Source organism: Cyprinodon tularosa, unplaced genomic scaffold (genome assembly GCF_016077235.1).
Source record: "Cyprinodon tularosa strain WSP-4 unplaced genomic scaffold, ASM1607723v1 ctg817, whole genome shotgun sequence".
Taxonomy (NCBI): Eukaryota; Metazoa; Chordata; class Actinopteri; order Cyprinodontiformes; family Cyprinodontidae; genus Cyprinodon; species Cyprinodon tularosa.
In genome coordinates, this window is record NW_024039582.1 from 785754 (window position 1) to 805000 (window position 19247).

Genomic DNA, 19247 nt, shown 5'->3' on the forward strand with positions numbered 1-19247 from the left:
CAAAACACGGGTTCAAAAACCACAAGCCGTCTCCTTGTTTCCCTTTGCTTGGAAGAGGTGGGCAGTAAAAACAGTAAAGCTCTAAAAAAAGCTCCGTACGTCGGACCTATTTACATGATTTCTAATCCAGCTTAGATTAGCTCCAACCAGATTTAAAGAAAAAGTCCGCTCACATTCAGAACACAAACTTCTGAAAGTTCTTTAAGTTAAATAAATAAGTGTTTTTAATTCAGAGTAATTTTCATGTGAATGTGCTTTACTGGAGGCATCCATGTTTGTCAAAGAACACTACTGCCACCTACTGGTTAGTGACGTCACGGTGCGGTATCGGCTGTTGATCAAGTCCCAGTGCTGTATCTGGTGTTTGTCACAACGCGCTATTATCCAAGTCATCTTGAAAACATTCTTCTTCCAAATGTTGGCTACATATTACGGGTTTTTTCTCTGGCCAGAAGTTCGATGGCAAATCCTCCCTCTTCAAGTTGGCGATCCAACGACCAACCCGTCCGTGGAGGATCAGGAATCAGAAAGGTGGAATAACTCTTTTTTCCACTTTTACCCGATGTATTCCAGCATCCAGCTGCCATGCACGTGGGCATTGTCAGTTTCACTATAGCTCTGGTGAATTTCAATGGTGAAGTCCTCTGGAAATCTTCAATAATTGTTGTTGATTGCAGATCTGTCTAGTAGTTCCCATTGATTTAGCTTGGAAAGCGGGGAGAATGGCGCTAGGCTTACCGCACCGTGACGTCACTGCTGGAAGATGGCAGGAGGGAGGGGCTATATTTGGGCAAAAATGGCCGCTCCCAGACTGTTTTTACTGATTAACACTAAATTAATCAGTTTTCAGTATAAATAATGATCCATTGATTCTTCCTCGCTGATCGGATTTTTCCTTTAAAGTTTCACCACATAAACACACTAAACCTCCATCAAAACCAAAATTCAGCATATCTGTACAAAAAAAGGGTGCTTTTTTTGGAGATATGAGTGAAACATTGTGGACATTTTTCATACAGTGACTGTCATAATGTGGTGGGGGGGGGGGTGCATATTATATAGCTGGACAGTGAATGAAAAGGGTTTAAAACGCGGATCTAAGCACTTCATGTTCATTTATCAAACCAAATACACCCCCAGCAAAGTTTAGAGTCCACCATCCAGTCAGCCCCCCCCCTCAAAGTCAAGTGCATCAGTTTAGGAAAAGATTATCAAGGGTCAGTTGGCCTATATTGCTCCAAACAACATGAAGGCCTTTGGGTGTTTGCTATACTGGTAGAAGGCCATTCTGGACCAGATTCCCCCTAAAAAGGTAAAGGGAGGATCATGGTCACGCGCGCGCGCGCACAAACACACACACACACACACACAGCCAGCAGCCAATCAGGCGTTCCTCCTGGAGTTACTGGTGGCGGACGCGCGCCCCGTCTCGTGGTCAGGTCTGTATTTGAGCCAGCAGATGAGCCACGTGACCACCACCGAGAACATGGCCAGGATGCTGGCCACCGACAGGCAGATGGGTCCGGCCGGGGAGGGGGGGATGCTGTGGCTGTGCACGAAGATGAGGCCCATGAACAGCAGCACCAGCATGGACAGGAAGGAGAAGATGACGCACACGCAGCCGGTGGTCAGCGCCACGCGCTTGCAGCTCTGACAGCTGTCGTAGCGCACCGAGTCCTGGGAGAGGGTCGTGGCCGTGGACACCGTGGTGGAGGGGGTCGCCTGGCCGGCGCCGGACGCCTCCTCCCGGCGGAGCGCCACCAGAGCGGGGTGCAGCGGCGGAGGGTAGGGCGGCAGCGCGTCCTGCGGCAGCGGGTCCGAGTCGATGTAGAGCGGGAAATCCTCCGTCACCTTGGTGTTGTTGGGCAGGTTCTGGATCCGGTAGTCCGGGACGGGCGTCCGGTGGCGGCACACCGGGCAGCTGACGCGCCACGGCCGCTCCTCCCGGAGGTGCAGCGTGTTCAGGCACTCCTCGCAGAAGGTGTGCAAACACTCCAGGATCTTGGGCGCGCGCCGGTCAAGGTCGAAGTAGTTGTAGCAGATTTTGCATTCGTACTCCTCGTAGGTGGAGGCCGGGGAGGCGCGCGCCGCTCCGGCCAGCTCTACCTCTGCCATGTCATCTCTCGCCATTCACGCTCTACGGCGCAAACAAAGGGAGCTGGAGGACAGATGCTGATGACGCCTCTCCTGCTCTCCCCCCTCCCCCACAGCTGCTTACATCGAAGCGCCGTTTTAATAACCGCTCGGTCCAAACGGGCCGTGGTTCCGGTTAGAGGCGGTGGTTAGGCGGCTCTCTACCGGGGAAAGGATGATGTAATGGCGGTGATTCCTCAGAGCGCATCATCCGCGGGCCCCCAGCAGCAGCATCCTCTCCTCCTCTAGTGACGTAGACTCTGCGCTCGTGCGGACCACCGGGGGCGCCGCTCATTGTTTCCCGGAACAAAGACTCACAGTGGCGGCTCCAGAAAGAATGTACCAGGGGGCCAGGAGGGGGCCAGCGTGCTTTCATGGGGAAACAGAAAAGCATGAAATAAAAAACAGAGCAAAGGATTCAAATATATTAATATACCTGCATGAAGTGAAATTTCTATTCAATTAAGTGTAATTAAAATTCTACGTCTTATTAGGTCAACACACATCCTGAATTTAGGAATTTTACATATTTTTGATTCAGTTTAAGTTAAAATAACTTTTCTATAAAATCTGAATATAAATTCTGCTCTAAAAATTAGAGTATTTTCTTCAAATGTTTTGAAAAAAACTCCATACGACTGAAGCTATCGCCTTATTGTTTTTAAATAATTAGTAAAACTGAATTTGTAAAGAAAAAACATTAAATAGATCCAAAGAACCAATCAGTAACCATGTCTGTTTCAGGGCAGATCATCATTAGAATTTATTTGAGTATTAAGGTTGCGTTCACACTGCAGGCCTTGATGCTCAATTCTGATTTTTTTTTGTGAAATCCGATTTTTTTTTGCGTTGCCGTTCATATTTCCAAATATATGCGACTTGTATGTGATCTCCTGTGGGAACTGCAGTCAGACAACGCAAGTGTCCTGCATGCGCAGTAGAGGACGTAATGACGTCACAGGCCAGCGTGCTCTGCGTTTACGGATGTAAACATGGATGGTAGCCCCAGCGCACATCTCGCGATCTTTTCCAACAATAAAATCTGAATCTTTTCAATATGGTTAAACATAAATATTGCTCTCTGTATCATCGTCCGCCATGGTGGTTGTTTTTCTTGCAGCTTCTGCGTAGCAAGACGCACAATAGTGACCTTTGTTGGGTATTAATGACGTTCAGGTCAGATGAATGCGATGGACCGTTCACACACAAGTCGCATTTGAGAAGATCAGATTCGTATCGGAATCAGGACCACATAGCCAAGTGGCCTGGGTCGGATTGGAAAAAAATCGGATCTGTGTCGTTCAGACTGTTATGAAAAGATCAGATTTAGGTCGCATATCGGTAAAAAAATAAAAATCAAATCGGATTTTGGTCACTTCAGGCTGCAGTGTGAACGTATCCTATGTCTTCAGTACAGGGGCCAGGACATGATCTGCTGGGGCACTGGCCCCCGTTGGCCCCTGCCTAGACCCGCCCATGCCGACTCATTCTCACTGCCTGATCTTTATCAGAACTTCATCCCTCGGTGCTGATTTTAAAGTCCAACTTTACACCAAGGTTGGTTCGATATCAAAATAAATCACATTTTCCAAATGGTTTGCTGCTGTCTGTTTGGACCTTTCTGAACATGTGCAGCAAATGGACTGATCCAATATGGTGGACACTGAAGGGGGGGGCTGAGACACACTGAATATTATCAGCGTTCTGATGGCATTTTAACGAAAAAGATTTTGATCAAAAACATAATTAATGAGCACAAATAAGGAATATTTGTATTAACTATACATGGAAACAGAGTTTTATGGGGCCCCCAGGAACTTGGGGCCCTAGGTAATTGCTTAGCATTGCCTTATGATAAATCCCCCCCTCTGACTGCAGCTTTAGAGTTACTGGAAAGTTCACACAGTGCAAAGACATCGCCAAAAAAAACCAATAAAATAGACCATCATAAAAAACGTTTCCATGATGTCCAAAAAGCCGGTTCTGAAATAGAAAAAGATCAGACATCTTAAAAATGTATAGTGGACGATCTTTTATTTCCAGGTGGATCATCTCAATAAGTGGTCCTCCTAACTGTCAATCATTCTGGTGATATGTTAACGTAATTTCAATTCTATTCAGTTTATTTCTATAGCTCCAATTCCCATCATGTCATCTCAGGTCACTTTCCAGTTCACCAGATCATCCAGTCAGATTGATTCAAAGTTTTCTATCTAAGGAAAACCAGCTGATTGCATCGACTCATTGACTCTTCAGCAATCCCTCACACTAAGCATGCTTGTAGCGACAGTGGAGAGGAAAAACTCCCTTTGAACAGGAAGAAACCTCCAGCAGAACCAGGCTCAGTGTGAGCGGCCATCTGCTGAGGCCGACTGGGGTTCAAGGAGACAGAAGCAGAGATAGAAAAAGAAGCATAGATACAAATGTCAACCAGCTCCACAGATAGCGCAGGCACCGCGCGGTGGAGGAGGAGTTACGTGACCAATGGAGCAAAAAGCAGTGATCATCTCTCTGAACGGTCAGTTAACTGAGTTCACTAAATAGTCGATGCTCTATAAAGGGATTTAGGGGTTAGGACGGATGTTCAGACATGGTGAGCTTGGATAAGCTATGGGAACAGCAACTTCTAAACAGGGTGTGCACGAGGAGAAATGGGCTTGTGCACGCTCTTGCACACGTTTAATAGGCGTTCTGTCTAGTGAGCGGGTACAGGTTTGTGCATGTACATTTGTTTTGAAAGTGGAGAGGGCGGGTCTTTTAAAAAATTACCAAAAATCCTAGATGTTTAATGAGATTCAAATTATTTTAACCCCCCAAATTTAAATGCACCAGGGAGCGTTATCACAGATCCTTCCTCCCAGCAGCTGGAAGACTCTAGAACCACCACTGTTCCCAACAACCTCAACCAGTTCTTCCATTCAGGCTGATTTTAAACAGTTTCTACCTTAGTCAATTAAATAACCTGCTGCTGTCATTCTGCACATCTCTGATGTTGCTGCTATTTTCAAATATCCATTACTGGAAAAATGTCCATAGCTGCATATTGGTTATTAATTCTCCAGTTTTATATTGTTGAAACACTTTACAGTAGTTTATTGTTTATCTTTCAGCTCTTCCTCATTATGTTATTCTTATACATTTTTCTAAGGTCCACATTTGTGTGACAATATTTTCTGTAATCTTTGCTGCTTTAAACACCAGAATTTCCCCATTTTGGGACAATAAAAGGGATTTCTATTCTATTAATTAGGGGGGCACAGATTCCAGGTTTCTGGCAGATGTACAATCTTTAAAAAGCCAGACATACCGATTCAGATGTTGATGGATACGATATTTTTTAAATAATTTACATTGTCAGTTGTTATAACATAGGAAACCTTCAGTATTTTAATGTTATCAAAAGGCATTAATAAATACCTGTGAATCATAGATTGTCAGACCTCTGCAGGGATCAGATCTGTCTTATCCACACAGGTTGTCCCCTATCCTGCACAACTGTGCGTTAATAGTGTGAACTGCAGTGGACTGAGCACACAACCCTGAGGGATTCCAGGGTTATTGTGATTGAATTGGAGATGTGCTCCTGATTGCTCCTATTTTATAGTGCTCATCTGATTAAAAAAAATTTACATAACTTGACTTGAATCTGAGAGATGGAACAGAAAGAAGGAGCCATTTTAATTCTCGATCACAGAGCTTTTAGGATCTGGCAACGTCTGAGCTCCGTCTCATCTGAATGTAATCCTCTTGGTGCAAAATCCTTTTGAGTCGATTTTTGCATCATAAGCAGAAGTAATATATTTATACACTTTGGACCCATCAACATATATAAAACTATTATTCATTTTTAGTCAAATTAATCATTTTGTTATTGATGATGTTCTGAGGATGTGGTATTTTTGAAAAATTAATAGTTTGATAAAAAAAAAAAACTGTAGCTACAGCCTTTAATGTTAAAATGTGGTGATGAAGGTGAGCTCTACTGCAAACATTTGGCTAAAGCGCAAACCACTATTGAACAAAAACATTACAGCATCCACAGTGAAACACGGCAGTGGCAGCCTCATGCTGTGGGGAGCAGATTACAGAGCATTCCTTCTTAAAGGCTAAAAAAGGACAATTGGTTGGAGGAAAGACTTCAAAGTAGATGAACCGAAAACCTCACAGACAGTTAAAAACTTAAAAAGCAAATTAATGGCGTTCTGCAGGAAAGTCTAGAATGAGAATAAAGTTTAGAATGAAATACAAAAAAAAATAAAAAATAAAATTTCTTTTATGGAGAGACATTTCATAAAAAACAAAATAAAAATTTCTAAATCTTTGGGCCTAATTTTGTATATACATATTTTTATTTTAAGTAATTATTTCATAGTGCTACTTTATGACACTTTTATTTTGTAAAGCTAGTTTAAAGGCTTTTATTTTTTAACCCCGATTTTATTTTCAGAATGTTTTTAATTCAGTTTTTTTTATAATATATTTTATATTTCAATAAAAAAGAAATAAAAAAAGGAGGGGATTATAAAATAGATATGCAAAATAAAAATATGAATAATAATGAATCATTTTATTGATTAAACACATATATTGAGTAAATAAAAAACACGTATTCTCTAGTGTATGCTTAGTTTATTCAATTGGGTCATTTTCTTGATTTTGTTGATTATTTTTTATGCAGTTCTTTAACTTTTAATAAAACTTTCCATTCAGTCCAAGTTTTATGGTATTTTTAGTTTTTCTTCAATTAATGAAGCTTTAGTCCCACCAGCCACTGCAACCAGAAATAAAACCATAAACCGGCTATAAATACTTTATGACCGCCTCTGAAGGTCCCGGTATAAAGGTCGCACAGACACCTGGAAGCCCCGCCCCTCTGAGCTCACCTGTGACACAGCAGCCGCACCTGCAGGGATGCGGCTCCGCGCGCGCTCTCTTCATCGCTCAGTTCACTTCCTGCTCCGGCGGACATGCAGCAGCTGCTGGAGCTCCTCCAGGACCCGGAGCTGGTGGCCCGGTTCCAGAGACGATGCGGCCTCCATCTGCTGCAGGAGCCGAACCGCGGGAGCCGAACCGCGAACGGAGAGAAACCCCGCGGGAAGCTGCAGGGAAGCTGGAACAACCAGGACAAAAACTCCAACTATACATACAACCAGAACCCAAGTCCTGCTCAGGTGGGTTTCTAAAGGTTTCTGCAAATAAAACACCAAATATATTAAAATATTTGATTATAAGCCTGTTTTTAATGCTCGTTGATCCTAAATCAGAGGAGGATCTAAAAGCTTCATTAGGATCGTTGCTTTTTGGCTTCAACCAGATTTCAGGACAAGCTTAAACAAAGCATCAGATTGATTCAGAGGTTTGCAAAGTTTGACTGGCTTTTCTTGTTTGTCAGGTGTTTTCAGGTCCTCCTGTGCAGCCAGATAAGCAGTGTGCTGGCCTCTTTCTCTGCCTTCTGTTTGACTGTGAACTTGCTCACAATGTGTCAGCAATCAATGGATCTCTGAGATTAGATAGAACATCTATCAGTAACATTTCTATGTTTTGAATCAGAGGCCTTTTCTTTACTGCTCTCTGGTCTCTGATATCTTCTGTGTCACATGTCTGAAACTAATCATTATGGAAATGTGTGTAACAGGTGCATCTGGGTGTTTATAGATGTGCGGCTAATAGAAGCTAAAATTAAGTAAAAAAAATGTTTACCAAAAAAAAAAATAGAAAAATTGAGAGATAAATGGAGAAATTTGTTCATTTAGCTTTTATTCACCAGATAAAATTAGAAAAAAAATCTGCATACATGGAAAATTACCGTAAAGGAAAAGTGCGTTCAGCGAAGAATAATCAATGGATCATTATTTATACCTAAAACTAATATGTTTGCGGTTATTTAATAAATTTAGCGTTAATCAGTAATAAAAACAATTTTCATGGCGATCTCTGAGTCTGGGAGCGGCCATTTTTGCCCAAATATAGTAGCCCCTTCCTCCTGCCATCTTCCAGCAGTGACGTCACGGTGCGGTAAGCCTAGCGCCATTCTCCCCGCTTTACAAGCTAAATCAATGGGAACTACTAGACACATCTGCAATCAACAACAATTATTGAAGATTTCCAGAGGACTTCACCATTGAAATTCACCAGAGCTATAGTGAAACTGACAATGCCCACGTGCATGGCAGCTGGATGCTGGAATACATCGGGGAAAAGTGAAAAAAAAGAGTTATTCCACCTTTCTGATTCCTGATCCTCCACGGACGGGTTGGTCGTTGGATCGCCAACTTGAAGAGGGAGGATTTGCCATCGAACTTCTGGCCAGAGAAAAAACCCGTAATATGTAGCCAACATTTGGAAGAAGAATGTTTTCAAGATGACTTGGATAATAGCGCGTTGTGACAAACACCAGATACAGCACTGGCACTTGATCAACAGCCGATACCGCACCGTGACGTCACTAACCAGTAGGTGGCAGTAGTGTTCTTTGACAAACATGGATGCCTCCAGTAAAGCACATTCACATGAAAATTACTCTGAATTAAAAACACTGATCATTTATTGAACAGGATGGAATCATTTCACATTTAAAGAACTTTCAGAAGTTTGAATTCTGAATGTGAGCGAACTTTCGGTTAAAGGCATTGTGGAGGAATTATTAAAAGACCCGCCCTCTCCAAAAAAAAAAACAATAAGCATGCAGCAGCTCATTTCTCCTCGTGCACGCCCACTTCCACAGTGAGACATGGCAGTGGCAGCCTCATGCTGTGAGGAGCAGATTACACAGCGGGGAATATATAGTGAACTCAGTTAACTGACCGTTCAGACAGATGATCACTACTTTTTGCTCCATTGGTCCTCCTTTTCCACGCGGTGCCTACGCCATCTTTGTTATTATTCGCCGCTGTCTGGTAGCGACAGCCGGCCGCTGTGACAGCAAATCCCATAATGCTTTGAGAGGAGATCTCTCTGCGCAAAGCATTCTGGGATATATCTCCCTATGAGGCCTTTCTTTCCTTCTCATAAACTTCGTAGACACTTTTTCTCTTCCGACCCTCGGCCATTTTCAAAGAACCGCAGTGAGAAAGGTGAGCTTTAATGACTGAAACCGTAGCTCACCACAGATATACGCCTGAAAGAAAAAGATGGCTAACGGGACAGCCGTACATTAACGTATCGCCAGAATGACTGACCGGTAGGAGGACCACTTATTTAGATGATCCACCCGGAAATATAAACAAACCTTTAAAGGAGAGTAGAAAAAATCTATTTTTTTTTTTTATCTTTCAGCTGGTTAGAAATGGTGACCATGGGGAAACTCCAGGTTCAAAACTAGATCTGAGCAAAAAGAGCTGAAATTTTTGTTTACACTTCCCGAAACAGCCTCTCGGTAATCTCTAACTGTTCAGGGGAAATAATCTGATTCCTCTGGTAGAAAACCGAGGAAGCATTTTACCATCCAATCAGCAGTCTGAACAATGAACTCTACTCTCCACCACATGGTCTGTCCGAATCATCTCTGGCCATCAGTTTGGAGCTCAGGAACACCTGGGTTATGCAACATGACAAAAATCCAAAAAACAAAATGAAGACTTAGGAGAGTTCTGGTCGGATTCTGGAGTGAAATCGGATCCTGATTCTATGATACGTCTTTAAACCCGATTTAAAAGTCTGTTTTCTGTCTGAATCTTAACTTTTTAGCAAAGTGTTGCTCAATTTTCCTCCAAAGGGATTTTCTAAGTGGAAGTTTATCGTTTTCTCATATTAAAATTTCTTTAAAAACGTGAAACAGCTTTTTTTTTACAGCATGTTACTTTATGTACAGCCTTAAAGCTTGTTGTGTTTAACCAGCCCAAACCTAAACGTGTCTGCTTTGTGTAGGCCTGCAGGAAGCCTGGGTTTGAGGTGAGGAACCGGCTGCTCTACTTCCTCTTCCTCATATCGGCCGGTCTAGGACACGAAGTCTTTTACATCACCTGCCTGCCCTGCATCCACTGGAATCTGGATCCGTTCCTCTGCCGCCGCCTCGTCAACATGTGGACCGTAAGTTTCATCCATAACCTCTGGACGTTGATCTCAGAGCCTCCTGGATGATGTCCCTCTCCTTCACAATGCCCTCTTTCTTCTCGCCGTCCCTCAGTCTCCTTCTCGTCACCTTTCAACCCCCTTTTATCCTTCCAGTGACCCGTCTCTGACACCGCCAAGGCCGAATGTCCCCAGGCTCATAGGCAGGGACACAGGGGCCAGTCTGGCCAGGGCCCCTGACACACTAACAGGCCACATATGAGGACACGTTTGTGCCAAAAGTCTGCTTGAATCTCTGTTTTAGATGTTTATCTTGACAGAGTCAAGCCCTGTATGTCAGGAGAGCCTGAAAACATGTCAAACCCGACCGCTGCGGCAGGCTGGGTGACATTTTCAGCCGCAGCCCCGCTCTCCCACAGTGTGTGTGATGGGCAGCGTGTTTTTGTGCCCTTTATGTCTCTGCCCCAAGCGCTCGCTCGGTGGGTGCCCTGTGTCTGAACCTCTTGTTTGGCCCCCCGGGGGGAAAGCTACCATTCTTCTGGCGTCCTGGCTGGACTGTGACCCCATGTGAACTCCTTTCAAACACCCACATAAACTCCAACATACACATACTGTCAGTCTGTGCATTGCCTGCTAAACACACTCATAACCCCCCCCCCCCAGGTTAGGCATTACCAGCTACACTTTGTAGAGGGTTTTATTGGCCCCCATCAGCTTTTAAGCTTTCCTTCTCTGTATCAGCCATTTGGTCCGTCTGCCCTTGGGGGTGCACCCCCCCTCACCTCTGGCTTTGCTATTGTGAGGCTGGAGGTAGCTAATGCTACGTTCAGACCGCACGCTGCAGAGGAGGCAGAAGCAGCTGGTTTACATGCAAAGTCAATGGTTGAAGCGGATCAAGGCGCTCCATTAAAGGTTCAATTTCAAAGGCGGGATTAACATCAGAGGATACAGTTAAGAACCAATCAGAAAATCAAAAACATCAAAAAAAAAAAAGAAAGCTGTTACAGCTGCCAGTAGTTACATTTTAAAATCTATAAACAGGTCATTCTGGACATAACCAGGCGTATTCTTGACCGTTTGTGGTCTGATCTGTGTTCGAGCGGAGAGTACCGAGTCTTAGCAGACAGAATCACTCGGTTCGCTCCCTTTGCCCCCCCCCAACGATTTTCAGTGACTCCTTTTATAGAGGGGCAGATTTCTACAGCTGAGTTGCAGGTAAAATATGAATCAGGGTTCCCGCGGGTCCTTAAAAAGTCTTAAAAGGCATTTAATTCTTTAAAATAAAACTCAGGCCTTAATTGGTATTAAAATATCTTAAATCAGTCTTTCGTAGGTCTTATTTTTTTAAAGCATCATAAATAGGATTATTTTTATTACAATTTATTTTTGTAATCTAAATAAAACAATAAAATTGAAAAAAATCTTTTTTTATTAAAAAAAATAATAATAACGTCTCGCCATTATTGGTTCCGTCCCGATAGCGGAACCAATAAAAGCGTTGTTGCGGCCGGGACATTTGGGAGATGCTCCATTAACTTTTTGTCTGGAAAATCTGAGCAAGTGTAAATGTAACGAAAATTGTCTCCAGCCAAGAGTTTCCTCCATGGCTAAAACCAGGGAACATACATGAGGCTCAGTGGATTTAGTGCAAGAAGTCATTCAAGCTCAGAACGATGGCAATTAAGGCAGTGGAGTCGCACATGCGAAGCACGAAACACAAAGCGTCAAAATGGAGTTACAGAGAAACAGCCGGTATTTCTCAGTTTAGTTCCACCCTTGTCTCTGCAACGCCTCCACTTATCACCAAATCAAACACACTAAGAAAACCATACAAAGAAAAATAGCTGCAAAAAAGACTAAAACAAAGTTTGTGAATTCAGTTAAATAATTGTTCAAATATATCTGTCATTTGTGTGTTTTTAGCTTTCTTCCTGTATGGGAAGCTTTTCAACATTTGAAACATTAGTGCAGTGGTTTATGTTAAAATAAACCTTTGGGTTAAGTTGTCGCAAGCAGGTTTTTCTTGTGTTTCTTGTGAATTTGGTCTTAAATTTTTATTTCAAGTGGCATTAAAAAGTCTTAAAGTCTTGAATTTAACTTGCCTTATGCTGTAGGAACCCTGATGAATACTTGGTGTCAAAAACAAACTGTTTATCTAGTCCTGTAACCAGGGGCGGATTTAGGAAATTTGGGGCCCTGGACAAAGACAAGCAGGGGGCCCACTGAACTGAAAAGACAACACGTAAAACAGATCAGGAACCAATTACAGCAACAGGATGAGACACAAGAGAATTGACTCAAAACATTTAATTTAAAATCATAAAGTCCATTTCTAGCTCGCCATCTTCAGATCCAGATGAGGATCTGATCCGACAGGGGAAAAAAAACAAACAAACCTAAAAAGGTCAGAAAACCCATCAAGTTTTTTTTCTAAAACAGTTAAAGCAAATATAATACAAAGGAAACAATAATTTTAAGCATTTAATTTATGCATACTAAATGCAATAATTATATTTCTAATAATTAGACAGATTTCAAGCAGGTTAAATTAACCATAATTCAAATAACGTATAACAAAAGAAAGTGTATTTCAAGCTTAATCAATTTAAAGTTAAAGTGCACTTTCAAAATATCAATCAAGATAAATAAAACTAATTAGTTGTCAAATACTCAAGCAGAGCGAAAGGAAAAATTAAATATACATGCTGTGCAGATCAATCTTAAATGCTTCGGAATCGCGGTAAACGAGTCAAACGCACAAAATTCAACAAGTAAGTTACCTTTTCAAAGACTAAACCGCAATCAGCTCTGGCAGAATCCCAGCGACGGTCCAGGTAAACAATGCCAATGATTGTTATAAAACAACGCTCTAATGGGCAATTAAACAGAAATACCGCAAGAAAAAAATAATACTGCATCAAATAAACTCACCCAGCAATAAATTCAATAGTGTTAAAGATGAATGCATGGAGATGACATCAGCAGCAAACCACGATCACAGTGGAAACAGGTGAGGATCCTTAACTGCATGTTTGAGGCAGGGCTTTGAAGAGGCTAACTAATGTGGGCGACACAGGAAGTGGCCTGAAAAAATAAAAGTCTCTTGCTCTGTTCGAAATCCTGGGCTGCGTCCTTAGAAGGCCAGATTCGAAGGACGATGACATCATAGCACGGCGCCGAGGTCTGGTCGGATTCCGAGAGTCCTTGTTATGCGGCCTTAAAATGCGTCCTTCTTTTTGTCCGATTTGAAGGACGGGTCCGATGTATCCTTGGATATCCCAGGATTCATTGCGAGACCAAGCAAGCTGTGATCAGAGGGAAGGTTACTTGGCGCCGTACAGTGGTGAAAATTGGAAGTTCAGTTTAATATAATCCAGTCTGTTAATAGTTCCTTCTGAGATTAATGAAAATAGTTGTTTTTATGGTTATTGTTAAAAAAAGTGTAATAAACCAAACCTTATGCGATCACCATGCAGTGCCTCTGTGGGCCCCCAGGGGTCGCAGACCCCCTGTTGAAGACCTCCGGTCTAAAGGTTTAAATGGGGTGGGAGGGGCAGTAAAATCTGCTCCATAGTAGGTTTCTGTTATGAAAATGACATCAGTTAGCCGCCATGTTAGCCATTTAATTTCGACGGGATGGGATTGGTCGGACGGTAAAATAACAAAGGACCGGTCATCTGTCTTTCTCACCTCAGATCAGCTGATTTTCTGTCTGAGTTTCACTTTTCAATCATTTTATTTATTCGGTCTGTTTTTCTATTCCAGTCTAAGCAGGATCATTTATCAGTCTGTTGACAATTCACCAACCAGACCTGGATCTTATTCACCTTCACTCACCTGATAATCCTGCTTCTATCACCATGTTATAAATTAACTTCAGCTATTTATTAATTATCTGCTTATTTTCTGCTAGTTCTACCTGCATCATGAACGATATGATCATAAGAAATAAGTCATTTTTTCTTAAAATAAGTTTATTTGTTCTTGGATTGAGGAGGTAAAAGAGAGATTTTGCCAATGGAACAAGAGAATTTACATTTAAAATAAGAAAACACAACTGCATTGTTTTATTTTAAGTGCATTTTATCTAATTATCTTATTCTAAGAGTAAAAATACTCATTCTATTGGCAAACTATCTCATTTACCTACTCAAATTAAGGGTAAATACATTTAATTTAAGAAATTTTTACTTATTTCTAGGTCGTTTTTCTAATGGAGATGAACTCCTTAGAGCTCTTTGATGATAATTATTGTGGCTCAGAAACCTTTTTTTAACGGATGCAGGAGCCATAATGATAGTTGAGCTTGTGTTTGTGTCACATGGGGCGTAGTTGCTGTGGTGACACACGTGGTGACGGCTGATTGCTTAAATGGGCGTGTTTACCTGCACTCTGCAGGAGAGGGAGGGGAGCGGACCGTTTGCTTTAGCATCTAAATGTTGCATCATGTCCTTAACGTTACAATCCGCTGTGAGTGACTATATAAGCTACTGGACGGCATTAAAACACCAAAAGCATAATCCTGGATTCTGTGAGCATTTCTGACCAAGATGGCGGCGCTTCATAAACATACAGGACCCTTTCTCTACCTCAAGATTGCTATGGAGTCGCTACAACTGATTTAACATTATTGAGCAGCAAAGGTTCATAAATGTAGAAACTTCTAATCTAATCTGCTCCTTTATGATGTCGCTGTGACAGAAGCTTCTCTTTCTAGCCCAGCTTCTCTAAATAAACACCCAGACAGCCTGATCCACGCGTGTAAAGATCAAAGTCTGAAGCTGCTGTCGCCTCGATCAATGAACTTATTCACAAGGTCAGACGGCCTTCAGCGCGTCCCTCGGTGCCAGCAGACGGCCCCTGGGTCGGGCCCTTAGATGTGGATGTCGCAGAGACACCAGGCAGCTCAATATGATGTTTGTGTAGAAGATGGAGGGAGGGGGGGTATCACTTAAGGCCTAGAGCTGGCTGTATGAGGACACTTTATCGTCTGTCTGTTTTTTGTGAGGTGATTTGCATTAAATGTCATTATTTTAAATTCTATTCTGGATTTAACAGGAAGCCAATGAAGAGAAGTCAGGATAGGAGAGATATGATCTCTCTCTCTCTCTCTCTCTCTCTCTATATATATATATATATATATATATATATATCTATATAGATATATCATCTGCCTGAAGTGGTTAAAAAGCTTAGAGCGTTTCTACGTCTTTTGCAGCAGAAAGAGTGAATCTTTAGACCTATTTTAATGTCTCGTTCGCCATGGTAACCACACGTTGTTTGGTAGCAGTGAGGATGTGGAGCCTGAAAACAACCTCTGCGTTCTTCTCCTTAAACACAGACATTAGCTTCCTGCTCGCTGTGAGTTCGCCGCCTGCCTCCTCCTGGCTGAGACAGCCGTTCATTAAATATACAAGGCCTGGCTTTAAATAACCCTCCAGGCCGGGCAATCGGCACGCTGCAGGGATCTTATGAAACAGAACCTACAGAAGAACAGAGACGCACGCAGCCACCCTCCTTACAGTCCACTGAAGAACAATTCTCACCCAAAAAGATGCTGAAGACACCAATTCTGCCATCCTCACCTCCACTTTCTTATAATAGATCTGGTTTCTGCATGGATGCAGCATTTACACTTTTGAGCAGCTACTGGTTCACCTTGATCAGATATTCATGCATAGAAGCGTAGAAAGTTTAACGGTCTTTCAAGCTGCTTGTTTTTCTTGTTTGATTGGTTCCTTAGGATCCCATTTCTAAATAATATATATATATAAATAATATAATAATAAATTCTCAGATGTATGAGCTTCTGCTCGGCCTCTGTGTTGGTTACTAGTTGTAGAGCAGCTGGCCGGCATCATCAATGTGATTCCGCTCCAACCTTTAGGAGGATTAACTAAGTAGTTTTAGCCAATAGATGGTAAACTTATTTTACTCAACAGTTTAATTATCTACTTAGAATTTCAACTATTCATGTAACAAACCTTTCTTGATAAACTGGGTCACGGTTAGGGGTGTAAATAATAATCGTTTTGTATTGATGCATCGATACGTCCACAAGAGAATCGATTCATGTTTTTTTTCCTCCGGTCTATTTTTATCCATTTGTTCCTGGGCGTAATTCTCCTCCCATGCTGCGGTGGCGCTAAACCTATTTTACCCTCCTACCGCGCTTCCTGGTTATACTCTTACAGCAGTGTGTTGCAGTGAGCTTGATGCAGACATTTTTGATTTATGCTCAATATTGAAGCGTGGTCTGTGCTACATGCTGTGGGTCTAGAGGCGGCCGAGGCGGCGAGGAAGTGGGGGCGAGTTTAGTCCGACGACGGAGGGACATGAGGGCCAAAAAGAGCGGAGATCCAGCTGGAAAAAGGGTCCCAGCGTTCTCGTGCACCTCGCTCTTCTAGCATAAAGATATTACAGCTTTCATTGATTTATTTCAAACTTGAAACTTTGTTTAGTCTGTAAGGTTAAAAAAAAAAAATTTACCGATTAATCGAATCAAATCGTATGGTGGTGTATTCTTGAGTATTGACAATAATCGAATCGTTGGGTCAGGAAATCGATACTGAATCGAATCGCCATGATGGATGTGATTTACACCCCTAGTCATGGTATTGAAGGCCGTCTCTTCTCTTTCTCCTTTCTTTCTGTTCCTTTTGGAAAACCAGACTGGGTTTTTTTGGACACTGCATTCTTGAGCTGCGGACCGTTTTTACTCACTGCTGCTTATTTACATATATTCTTGTTTTATTCATTGTCTCTGTGTCGACTTATGTTAGTGAGGCACTAAAGCAGGTTCTCACACTGTACGTCCAAAAACCAAACGTCAGACTCGACGCTGAAAGATGGCGGTGAAAGATGGCGCTGGTCGAACTCGTCAGAGTTCCAGGTTCTGGTAAACCGGCTCGTAGCTCTGCTTCAACAGCAGGATTTGTTCACCACCAGCTTACGACGGCCGAATGAATTTCAAACATGTTGGGGAGGTGGTCGTTAGAGGCTGATCGCCCCTCGTTACCCCCTGTACACGACACCATTCACCATCAGGCTGTAAAGTGCCTTGAGATGACATGTGTTGTGAATTTGGCGCTATATAAATAAACTGAATTGAATTGAATTGAATTGACATTCGGCGTGACTGAAAAATTCTTGCACGACTGGAGAATCGGCCTGAAAAGGGCAAAAAAAATCATACAGTGTACGCAGGATTAAATTTTTAAATTTGAAATATCTAATGGGACATCTGTTTTCTCTTCTTTTGGGCCCCCCTCAGTCAAGGGCCCTTGGTATCTTCCTAACTTACCCCCCTTAAAGGAATAGTACACCCAAAACATGAATAGCCTTCATTTTCTACTCACCCCCATGCTGAACAACACTCTGGAGTACTTTTTTGATATCTCAAATGCATCTGGAGATCTGGGAGGCTTCTTGCTGTCTGCTGACATTCAAATAATGGAGGTCTATGGCGCCCGAGGCAGAAAGGTCCATAAAAGTCCACAAAAAACGTGTCAATATTCCTCCATACTGCTCGTCCAATGTATTCCAAGTGTCCTGAGTGGGTAGCGTCCAGAATTTACTCGAAACAAAGTAATTTAGAATGTTTTTAGAGCATAAACAGTAGTGTATAGGATTTCCTGAAAGCGCGCACATGTGCGCTCACGACGCTACGGAAGCCGGCAGACCAAACCAGATGAAAGTGCGCATTCAGCTCGGCAAAGAACTCATGCTCTTCCTCAACACTGAAGTCCTCAGACATTTTTCTTTCGTTGTTTATTTCTTTGCACAGGTAAACAGCACATTTCTTCTTCTACGCTTGCATTATTGGCAGAGCAGACGCTGAATGCGCACTTTCATCTGGTTTGGTCTGCCGCAGTTTCCGTAGACTCGTGAACGCGCTTTTAGGAAATCCTATACACTACTGTTTATGCTCTAAAAACATTCTAAATGACTTTGTTTAAAGTAAATTATGGACGCTACCCACTCAGGACACTTGGAATACATTGGACGAGCAGTATGGAGGAATATTGACACGTTTTTTGTGGACTTTTATGGACCTTTCTGTCTCGGGCGCCATAGACCTCCATTATTTGAATGTCAGCAGACAGCAAGAAGCCTCCCAGATCTCCAGATGCATTTGAGATATGTGGTTCATCTGGGGCTCCACGCAAGATCTCACCCCGTGGGGTCAAAATGATCACAAGAACGGTGAGTAAAAATCCCAGAACCACACAGGGGGACCTAGTGAATGACCTGCAGAGAGCTGGGACCAAAGTAACAAGGGCTACCATCAGTAACACAGTACGCCGCCAGGGACTCAAATCCTGCAGTGCCAGACGTGTCCCCCTGCTTAAGCCAGTACATGTCAAGGCCCGTCTCAAGTTTGCTAGAGAGCATTTGGATGATCCAGACGATGACTGGGAGAATATCATATGGTCAGATGAAACCACAATAGAACTTTTTGGTAAAAACTCTACTCGTCGTGTTTGGAGGAGAGAGAATGCTGAGTTGCATCCAAAGAACACCATACCTACAGTGAAGCATGGGGGTGGAAACATCATGCTTTAAGGCAGTTTTTCTGCTAAGGGACCAGGACGACTGATCCGTGTGAAGGAAAGAATGAATGGGGCCATGTATCGTCACATTTTGAGTGAAAACCTCCTTCCATCAGCAAGGGCATTGAAGATGAAGCGTGGCTGGGTCTTTCAGCATGACAATGATCCCAAACACACCGCCCGGGTAACAAAGGAGTGGCTTCGTAAGAAGCATTTCAAGGTCCTGGAGTGGCCTAGCCAGTCTCCAGATCTCAACCCCATAGAAAATCTTTGGAGGGAGTTGAAAGTCCGTGTTGCCCAGCGACAGCCCCAGAACATCAATGCTCTTGAGGAGATCTGCATGAAGGAATGGGCCAAAATACCAGCAACAGTGTGTGAAAACCTTGTGAAGACTTACAGAAAACGTTTGATCTCTGTCATTGCCAACAAAGGGTATATAACAAAGTATTGAGATTAACTTTTGTTATTGACCAAATACTTATTTTCCACCATATTTTGCAAATAAATTCTTTAAAAATCAGACAATGTGATTTTCTGGATTTCTTCTCTCAT

At 42.6% G+C, this 19247-nt stretch overlaps 2 protein-coding genes across 2 annotated transcripts in view; one reads left to right on the forward strand and one right to left on the reverse strand.

The window, feature by feature from the left end:
• Window positions 1-786: 786 nt before the first annotated feature.
• LOC119774560 (E3 ubiquitin-protein ligase RNF186) lies at window positions 787-2377 on the reverse strand. Its single transcript, XM_038272094.1, has one exon. The coding sequence runs from the start codon at window positions 2128-2130 to the stop codon at window positions 1384-1386; it is 747 nt and encodes a 248-aa protein (XP_038128022.1). The 5' UTR covers window positions 2131-2377; the 3' UTR covers window positions 787-1383.
• A 4662-nt stretch (window positions 2378-7039) lies between these two features.
• The window catches only part of sgpp2 (sphingosine-1-phosphate phosphatase 2), an 18212-nt gene continuing 6004 nt past the window's right edge, over window positions 7040-19247 (forward strand). The window contains exons 1-2 of the mRNA XM_038272093.1: window positions 7040-7304; window positions 10000-10161. Of these exons, the coding sequence (XP_038128021.1) occupies window positions 7101-7304; window positions 10000-10161 (366 nt within the window). The 5' untranslated portion in view covers window positions 7040-7100. The remainder of the gene's footprint in view (window positions 7305-9999; window positions 10162-19247) is intronic.